The sequence below is a fragment of the Motacilla alba genome, chromosome Z, assembly GCF_015832195.1.
Source record: "Motacilla alba alba isolate MOTALB_02 chromosome Z, Motacilla_alba_V1.0_pri, whole genome shotgun sequence".
NCBI lineage: Eukaryota > Metazoa > Chordata > Aves > Passeriformes > Motacillidae > Motacilla > Motacilla alba.
In genome coordinates, this window is record NC_052046.1 from 24260969 (window position 1) to 24271272 (window position 10304).

Genomic DNA, 10304 nt, shown 5'->3' on the forward strand with positions numbered 1-10304 from the left:
CTAGATTTTCTTCTAACTTAGGTTAACTTCTAACTTAGGTTACATGAGAAGAAACAGTTTCCCTAACAAGTACCTGTTCCTGTCACATAAGCTTTGATGAAGAGCTGTACAGTTAGTTGCTCTTTTGCACAGCAGTTTCTGTGTTTATGCTTGTGTGAAACAGCACCTCCTGCATTAAATGGTATTAAATTCATCTATTACTGAAAAGAAAAATTTTGGATGACTAGGTAGGATACACAAATTGTGCTCTAAAAGAACTTAAGACAGTAGTGGGATCTGGGTGGACACAGAGGGATGAACTCCAGTAAGTCTGACATTTTTAGAGTATTAGGCAATAGGCTTTTATCTCCCATGCAAGAGAAGGAAAACTATCGGTATTAACATTTACTGATTTTTAACACTGCTAATTTAAAGTGCCCACTTTTGTTCATATTCACAAGTGAAGGAAAAAACCACTCAGTAATTGCAACTGCCAAAACTGATATGTAGTAGTTTATTCCTTCTCCCTGTTTTGATTGCCCACAAAAAGCTTTTTAGAAAAACATCCTTTTCTGAAACACAAAAACAAGTGCCTTAATAGCCCAGATTTTCAATCACATCAGTCTTTTGGGGTCAATTTTCTCCAGGTGTACTAGAGGCTTCAGTTGCTCAGCAAAGTTCCTCATGTCATCAGAAACAATGTCCTGCCCTGCTGGCGCAACTACGTTGAGCTCCACCAAGTAGGAGAGGGAGAGCGGCTCAATGCTCTCCGTGTTTCCTGGCATCAGTATGCGGAAGATCTTGTACACCATGATCTTCATTATACCCTTGCGGAACACGTGCCCTTTGGCCACGAACTCATGGTCCATGCGGAAGCCCATCTCTACCAGGAAGTCCGTCAGGTTGTCGGACGTGGCGATGTCCACGCAGTTGCGCACCAGCGCGTGGCGGTTCTTGTCGCCTATTTCGGGCTGTCCAAGATAGCGCAGGTGCCAGGGCATCCCGCTCTTGTCCATGGAGCGCCGGGCGCGCAGCACGAAGGGGCTGGCCTGCTGCCCCTTCAGCAGGAACACCATCTCGTGGTCCAGGAAGGTCTCGGGTTCCATGTTGTCGCACAGCCCGCGCAGGCGGTGCAGGAGGCTCTCCAGGCTCTGGTCCAGCACGCTCCCTGCGGAGACAGCGCCACGACCATCGCCTCCCCCACAGGCCCCCACTCCCTCCGCAGCGCGCCCGCCCGTGCGCGGCGCCAGCTCCCCGCGCCGCTACCCGCGGCTGCCCGCGCTGCTCCGTCCCGCGGTCACCTACCTTGGAGCAGGTACTCCATCATGTTGATGGTGCCGCCCGTGACGGGCATCATGGTCACCGGCGGCGCCTCCATCGTGCGCTCCCCCACCGGCCCCGCGGCCTCGGCGGCAGCGGCGGGCAAGGCGGCAGCAGCTCCCCCTGGCGGCTCGGCGGGGCCGGTGGGGGGCTGCGAGTGGGGCCGGCGCTGGGGGCGGGGTCTGGGCGCGTCCCGCCCCCGCTGCCTCACGCGCCCTGGGAGGGTTTCGGAGGCGGAGCGCGGGCCCAGGACAGACCGGAACACGGCTTTTTCCACTTCCGCTTGTCCTGGGGGACAATTTCCTTATCTTGAGGGCGGCAAAGCGCTGGAATAGGCTGCCGGGGAGGTTGTGGAGTGCCCCTCTCTGGAGCCATTCAAAACCCACCTGGATAATGTGAGATACAAAGCTGTGTTTCGCGACAGGTACATACAGGCAGCAGGTGTACTTGTGATTGTGATATGTGTGGAAACTGATCATGGGACAATTAAAGGATGAATTAAAAAAAAACCAAACTGAGGGAGTAAAGCATGGAAGAAGGCCTTTGAACTTATCCTTTGTTTGCAATTAACTTTTATAGCATCTGAATTAAAGCTTTAAGGATGTTGCTATTTGACAGGAACTTTCTGCACGTAGCTAAAACAGCTTTGCAATAATAACCTTTTGAAGTATAATTTTAGAATATTGCTTGTAGTAAGGAGCTTTCAAAATATAAGTTTAGAATCTATATAAAGGAAATATGCTTATCTCAACACCTTAGCAAAACAGTAAAAAGCAGCTTGAGAAAGGAAGATGAACATCAACCCAAGGATAGATAGTTTTGACCAAGGGAAGCTGGACATCACTGTTATGAGATTTATAGTCCTTGCAATTAAAAGGTGGGCCCACATCTGGAGTCTGGACCGCACCAGCTGGAAGACCTCTTTCTTCTTTCGGAAGTCGGACCCCACCATCTGTGAATACTCCTTTCTGGGGTACATCCTGAGAAAAACTAACTCACAATAGCGTATAGAATTGTGACGTAAAAATCGGGAATAGAAACTGCTGAGAAAAGCTTATGTGCACCCCTATAAATATCTGTATGCCCCAACCATCGTTGTGCAGTTGGAGGGAAAACTTCCCCCACTGTACCCAGCACTGTTTTGCTCATACTTTACCACATTAATTAATAAATTGATTGCTGCTTGAATATTGGCCTAGTCAAGCCTTTTATTTATAACAATAAGTTCCTGTGTCACCTGCTCTGGGTGATCCTGCTTCAGCAGGTGTGTTGGACTGGATTATCTCCAAAAGTCCCTTCCAACCCTAACGATTCTGTGATGCTGTATTTCTATCTTTTATTCTAGTTTGCTCAAAGCCAGAAATCAGGAGGAAACCCACAAAAGGCTGGCTCTGTGATCATCAAACCTCTACACTATTTATATTTTTTAACAAAGGCATCAGCATTTGTTTGGCTGTAAGTTGTACAACTTTTCTCCTAAATAGTGCTCAAACCCTATTTGCTAGCTGTATCTCTTGCTTCTCCAAGAGAAGAGCCCTTTTAGTCTGCAGGCATGGTTCTTCCCTCCCTTTGGGTTGGGGTTTGGTGGTCAATGAGACAGTAGACACAGTCATCCACTGCTGGAATTACCTTCCCTCACTTACTGCCCAGTCTTGCTGACTTCACTCCTGGCAGCTCTCATCCAGGGAGTCCATTCATCTTGGAATTTTCTTCTCTTTTGCTCAAAACAAAAGATGAGCCAGGCATGCAACATTCACAGTGCAATTGTTTAATCATAACTGTTCAGCTACAGCTTCTGATTAACGACTGAAAAAAAAACCATTGCAAAGTTTTGTTCAACTCTTGAGACCTCATATCTTGAGGGGCCCAAATCTCAAAGTGCTCACTGCCAGCGTCACCCTGATACCTCTGGTTTTGACTTTTATATTTTTCAGATTCAGTGCTGCCTTAAGGCATCACCCCAGCGCAGGGGGCACAGTGGAGGGGAGTGGGAGGCCAGCAGGCAGGATCAACCATCAGGGGTCATCCTGGCTGCACCCACGCACCTCCCCAGGGAGAGATGGCACATGCAATTAATTCTATCTAAAATCTCCACCAGAAGTGTTCCAGTCTGTCTCTTACAGCAACAGCAAAGGGGTTGATGCTCTGAGGTGTTGGGGGCCAGGATTCAGCTCCTGCAGCAGTTTGGGTTAAAAACTGTTACCAAAGGTGCAATGTGTATGATTCATTGGTTTGGAAAGGCAGAAATCTCATCTGGGCGTGGTAGGGTGTGCACCATTTTTAGGCAGAAATGCCTCTGTTTTCAAAAACTGATGAAAATGCCTGGTATGTACCAGCTGAATTTGCACCTGTCAATACCCAAAACAGAGTTATAAATGTGACCTTTCTCTTAGCAGTTTTTTGTGTAACAAACCTTAAGGCCACACAGAATGTCCATCTTTCCTTTATCAGTATCTACACAGCGGTGGTATCCCCTGCCACCCCCCAGAAAAATTATATAAATACTAGTACAAGCTGAAGACCTGCAAATGAGAAATGGCAGAATTGTCCCTCCCAGAGCAGTAATGGTTTGTATCACCCCTGATGTACCAGAGGTATTTTGGAGTACTGACAAGCAGGGTGACCTGAGGGGTGCAATGCTATCCATGAGGGGAATATGTATATTTACATAGGAGGGAACCACACCCAGGGACCTGCCAAAGTGGACGCACATTGTACATATTCCACAGATTGCACACAAGAGGCCCATGTTGAAATAAAGTAAGAAAATAGTCAACAAAAGGTTTGAGTAATGGTTTTTAAAGCATTCCTAAGCTTCAAGGAGCAAAAAATAGGTTTCCTCTTAAATATGGATCAGCTTTAGTTAATGTGGTCATCATACAGTTAGCATCGAAAAAATATTGAGAAAGATAGGTAAGAAAAGTAAAAAATAGTAAAAAAGTGTTTTAGCATTTCAAGAGGGGTAATTTATGATGTTCTCTTCACTCCGTGGTGATAACAGTTTTCTGTCTAGCTGAGGTACATAATAGTGTTACTAGAGATGCCTCATAAAACCTAAAAGAATGTCAATTTTCTGTCTCAAAGTAAAAATTCTTTCAAATTCCATAGCTGTAGCTACTCTGAGTAGTTTTGCACCACAGTCTGACAAACTATGCAGTAGTACAATATGGAAAATAAATGTGGTCATCCCATCCCCTTGTAGGTCTAGAAAAAATAGGTGATCAAATGTGGCCCCACATCCAGAGCATCTCCAAGAACCTTCACTGGCAGAGTAAAAGACAGCATAGTCCTGCAGCTGCTGAGCTGCTTGTCACTGTGGACTTGGAAGATCTGGGGTACACCTACATACCTTAGAGGTATCCCAAAGAAACTTTTTCTGCAGCTGTTGAAGATAAGATGTAGCAGACACCAACAATAGGTGGTCAGACAGATGGAGGAGGTATAGAGAAGCAAAGATAGTAATTAATAGTAAACATGTTATTCCCAGCCATCCACCTACATTCTGTTCAGCTCCCCTGGAAATCCATCTCACTCAGCTCTCTGTGTCAGGGAAGTGGGTTGCCCGTGTGGGACCAGGCCTTTATCTCAGCTCTGTGTCACATGTCAAGTGCTCAGAGCAGAGCTCTGCAGGGAAACCTCAGGTGAAATGAGTGATCCAGCCGTGATCACATTGAAATAATAACAGCAGAAGGGAGGATCAGCTAGGCGTAAACTGGATTCAAGGTTACTAAAACTCAGAATTTTTTCTCACTCATGTCACAGACTTGAGGTCCAAATCCAATTTTGTTACATCAATCAAAAATTCTTTCAGATGAAGAATACAGCACTCTACATTCACTCATGGTAAATAAACAGCAAAAAGTCTTCCACCCCACAAATCTGTGTGTTAGCTTTTTGAAATTAATGCAATGAATCACACAATTATTTAAGCTGGAAAACATCTCAAAAGTCATCAAGTCCAACCTGTGACTGAACATCACATTGTCAATTGGACCATGACAGTGAGTGCTGCATCCATTTTTTCCTTAAACACCTCTGTTGATGATGACTCTACCACCATCCTAGGCAGCCCCTTCCAGTGCTTGACAACCCTTTCAGTGAAGAAATTCTTCCCAATGTCCAGCCTGAATCTCCCCAGGTACAGGTTGAGGTCATTTCCTCTTGTCCTGTCACTTGTTGCCTGTGAGAGGAGACCCATCTCTACCTTTCTACAAACTCCTTTCAGGCAGTTGTAGAGAATGATAAGGTCTCTCCTGAGCCTGTGAACTAACTTTAAAGCCCTTGTTTAAGATGCAAGTGCTTAACAAAATCAAACCTAAATTTCACTTGGGGTCTCATGGGACTAATATCTCATACAGCATAAGTATATTTTAAAGGTGCTCACAAACTCCTTTCGACTTCTTTTCCCAGGAATTAAAAGGGCAAAAGCTCCTGAAACCTGAGAGATTTCAACTTGCTCTGCTTTGGCAGACTTGCAACTTTCAAAAAGGCCCATTTATCAATGACATTTTCATGGGGTTTAGAGGACAGTAGTGGTATAAAGTACCTTAATTAGTTTATAAAGTCATTACTTTGCATTCCTGTCTTTGCTCACCTTTTGGAAGAGGAGATTTTTTTCTTGAATTAAATAACTAGACTTGTGGTGGGATAGCATTGGCAGAGAGTGAAATGCTTACCACCTATTCAGCAGGATTAGAGAGAAAAGTAGAATGAGAAAGCTCATGGGTCAAGAGAAAGACAGGAAGATTGCTTTCTGGTTTTTGTCACCGCAGAACATTCTTGACATGTGGAAAATCAATTTGTTGCTGATTTAAAATAATGGGAAGTTAATGGGAGACAGAAGGACAAACAGTAGAATAAATTGTCTTGCCCCTTTTCCCGAGCTCAACTTCATTCCTTCCCTGTAGGCTTCTCTACCTAGAATCATAAAATCATTAAGGTGGGAAAAGACTTCAAACCTTATCAAGTCCAATGGCTAACCTAACCCTTCTAGGTCCACCAGTAAACCATGTCCCTGATTGCCACATCTACACCTTTTTTAACACTGCCAGGGTCACTGATACCACCACTTGCCAGAGCAGGGCAGCCTGTTCCAATGCTGGTCTCCCCTTTCAGTGAAGAACTTCCTCCTGATATCCAGTCTAGCCCTCCCCTGCTGCAGCTTCAGACTGTTTCCTCTTCCACTTGTGCTTGTTACCTGGGAGAAAAGACCAACCCCACGTGGCTACAGCCTCCTTCCAGGCAATTGTAGAGAGCAATGACGTTTTCCTTGAGCTTCCTTTTTTCCAGACCAGACACCCCCAGCTCCCTCAGCCACTCCTCACAGGAGTTGTGCTCCAGTTGTCCTCCATCAGCTCCATTGCTCTTCTCTGGACATCATCTCAGTTTTCGTGAGGGAAAACCAAGATTATCCTACAAAAAGTATAATTCTGTTAGTCCAGAAACTCTGCCAACAGAGAGATTGGTAATTGGCATCATTTTTATGGCATGGTTATTTTCATCCTGGTGTTCCAGCTTGTGAAAGTATAGAACCTTGTAGAATTCTTCTCCAGCAGGATAAACTGGGTAAGGAAGAAATAATTTCTTGTGAGGGTGCTGAGATGCTGGAACTGGGAAGTTATGGCTGGACCATGACTGGAAGTGTTCAAGGTCAGGTTGGATGGGTCTTTGAGCAACCTGAGTTTATGTTTCTGGTGTTGGATAAAGAAGAGGTGATTCTTTCCATTCTGCTACTGCTGCCTGCTATGCACTGGAGGTTAATCAGTGCAAGGAAGAGAAAGGAAACATGTCCTGTTGACACTCAGGTTCTGTCTGGTGCACTGTGTCCACAGGAGAAGCCTCCAGGAGGATCCAGGGAGAGGAAGAGAACTAACTGCATCATGTCTGTTTCACTGTGTGCCATCAGGCCACACAACAGGAAGGAAGAATGTCAGGAAGGAACATGCATCAGGATGATGCCCTTCTAGCCTGTGGACTTGGCAATGTTAGATTTAGAGTTGTACTCAATGATTCTAAAATTCTCTTCCAACCTAAACAATTCTGTGATTCTCTGGTCTAGTGAAGGTGTGCCTGCCAACAGTAGGGGGGGTTGAAATTAATGCTCTTTTAAGTCCCTTCCAACCCAAACCCTTCCGTGATTCTAAGATCTGATCTTGGCTGTTGTGGATCTCACTTGTGGGTATTGGTGCCAAGATCCAGATTTTCTGTTTTTATACAGGCTGTGGGTGGGATTAAATTAGTTGTCTCCATAGCAGCCTGTATGAGGCTGTATTCTGGATTAGTGACTAAAAACATTGGTTACACAGCAGTGTTTTGGCTGTTGCTGAGCAGGGGTTGCCAGCATCGAGGTTTTATTTTTGTCCTTCTTTTTCTTCTGCATTCACTGCCAGTGAGTAGGCTAGAGGTGAGTGGGAGGCTCTGAAGGAACAAAGGGAGTCACATCTGATCCCAACTGCCCACAGCAATATTCCATACCAGATGGCATTGTGCCCAGTACCAAAAGCTCTGGGAAAAAGATGAGAAAGTGGGGACATTTGTGGTTATGGCATTTGTTTTCCCAAGTAACTTAGTGTGCCAAAGCTCTGCTTGCTGCTAGGGAATTGTGAATAAATTCTTAGTTTTGCTTTCCATGTATAGCTTCACTTTATCTTCTAAGTAGTCTCTACCTCAATCTATGTCTTCTCATTTTTGCCTTTACAATTTCTCTTTTCTGTCCAGCTCGAGTGGGGGCAAACAACAAGGTCAACCCACCATATTCTCCTAGAAGGGCTGAGTCCTAGTGGGAACGGAATGGGAGCAACCTATGAAAGCTGGGGCTAAAGCTCTTGGAGTCCCCTAAGAGCAGACTGAAGTAAAACTGGTGGTTAAGATAGGATGCTAAGTAGTTTTGTGTGGGAACCCAGGACATCCCTCTGGGTGCCCTGGATGGCCAGAGCCACTGGCAGGGGGCTCTGAGACCCTGGCATGCAGCCAAAGACACACGTGGGGTTTCAATCTTAGCCCATGGAGCAAATTACTAACTCTGTATGAAGAACTACAAGCCACACACACAAGTTAGGTATTGTAGTAGAAGTAGTCACGAAGTGAAAGGAAGGATTTTTGAGTGCTGTACAGGGGGGTTTTAAGCCTTGTATGCAGGGGTCCAGGTTTTGTACATGGGGGTCAGGGGGTCTAAGATGGAGGGATTTGGGTGTGCCCTGTCCTCTTTCTTTCTCCTTCCTAGCCTCCATGTCTTTGGTGATGTTGGCACTCACAGATTGGTTTAGTGTAGAAAGTCACTGTTCAATATAGATAGTAGGCATTGGGGAAAAAGTATAAACATGTAGTACGTAATATATGATATAAAAGATGGCACCAGCCCCCTGGGAGGTCAGTGTGCCTTTGTCTGACGTGCTGAACGGGCCACAGCAGTTCAGGGAAAAGAATCTTTTAGATAACCAACAATAAACTACCTTGAGAACAGACAACAGAAGACTACTGAGTCTTTCTTCGAAGGCACGGGTTGGAGCAGAGACTTTTCCATCTTTTGGGGTCACCCCAATCCAGGGGTGAAACCCCACAGTTTTGCATTGTGTAATGGACTGCAAAAGCCTTGGAGCAGAGGTGAGATTAACTTTGGAAGCAGGCCTCCCCACTTCCACAGGCTGGTCAGCAAGGTGAGCCTGGGGCCAGCAGTCATCCCCAGGCAGGAGGACAAGGTAGGGAATTGTCAGTGCTAGGGGTGTCAGTGGATGCCCACCAGTGTCACTACTCTGTGTGCAGGACAAGGTGGACCTGACAGGAATATAAACTTGCCCTTTGCCAAGACAGGACCCCAAACTATCATCTTGTTTCAGCAGGTATCATTGTACAATATAAACCTTCCCTAACCAAAGCCAAAGAGAAAAAGAGGATACGACCTTGAAAATTGTAAGCCATGTCCTAAAGGAGATGGAGAGGATCACATATCTGAAAAACACTCTGTAGTAGCCAGAGCTCTCACTGCACCCCAAAAGGCAGCTGGAAGGGTTAAGACAGACCCTCTACCACAGCTTTTCCCAGGGCTGTGTTCACCTCGTGAGCAACATTCATGTCAAGGATGAAAATTGTCCAGTGTCTGAGCACTTACACACCCAGTGTACTTGTACACTTCTCTGAGAAAGCAAGTGGTTTCCCAGCTGTGCTCTTTTCCTGGAATCAGTGTATCTGCCTAGGAATGCCTGTGCTGGAGCTTGGCAGAGCCACATGTGCCCAGGTCAGCACCTGCTATACCAGGCTTCCAGTACCACAGCTCTGCTCAGGGTGCATGTGGTGTTGGTGTGCATCCCTCTGCTGGAGCTGCTCCCTCCATCAGGCAGGTTTAGTAATGCTCAGTTCACTGACAGGGCCTTGCAGCAGCTGGGGAAATCAAAGTGGCAACAACTGTGTGGTTAGAGGCAGCTGGGGCTGCAGTGCTTGCAAGCCTCTCAGTGTTGTAACTTCCACACCAGGCAGCAGAAGGGGACTGGTGTGTTACAGGATAAAACAGATTCAGCACACAGAGGAGAAAGGAAGTAAAGAGAGAAGCAAGGTGGTACCAGAGTCAAACATACTATTTTAAATGGTTTTTTTTTTCTTCTAGGGTTTTAAAATATTTGGGAAACCATTATCCATAGTAAAAGTATAGCACCAAAGTTAAGGCAATTCTAGAAATTAGTTTCTAGACCAGTGGTTTGACTTTGCCAAATGGCCCGCAGCAGAAGGTATCTCTAATACTGCAGTGACGTAGTTCTCCCCCTTGGGCAAATTGCCTAATTAAGCTTTGAGGAGAATAAATGAGTGCCAACTGGCTTCTGCAAACAAGGGGAGTTCTGGTGTCACAGCCCTTGGCTGTGTTTAGCACTGCTTGCCAGTGTCTCTTAATTTAGACTGTCTACAAATATGTCACTAAGTCAAAGTAGGCTTAAAATATCACAATTAAGCCAATGTGTTTTCCATGGTTTTACTGAAACTGAAAAAGTAGTTCTGTACCAAAATGTACACAATTT

At 45.6% G+C, this 10304-nt stretch overlaps 1 protein-coding gene across 1 annotated transcript; it reads right to left on the bottom strand.

The window, feature by feature from the left end:
- Positions 1 to 463: 463 nt before the first annotated feature.
- MED18 (mediator complex subunit 18) lies at positions 464 to 1470 on the bottom strand. The gene is made up of 2 exons (XM_038124405.1): positions 1285 to 1470; positions 464 to 1147 (listed from the first exon to the last, which is right to left on the bottom strand). Exons 1-2 carry the CDS (start codon positions 1355 to 1357, stop codon positions 594 to 596), a joined length of 627 nt encoding a protein of 208 aa, XP_037980333.1. The 5' UTR covers positions 1358 to 1470; the 3' UTR covers positions 464 to 593.
- Between the last annotated feature and the right edge of the window lie 8834 nt (positions 1471 to 10304).

Coding starts and splice junctions, on each gene's coding strand:
- MED18 (XM_038124405.1), bottom strand. CDS start 1,357: ATGGAGGCGCCGCCGGTGACCATGATGCCCGTCACGGGCGGCACCATC. Junction 1,148..1,284: donor GATGGAGTACCTGCTCCAAG/GTAGGTGACCGC, acceptor CTGTCTCCGCAG/GGAGCGTGCTGGACCAGAGC.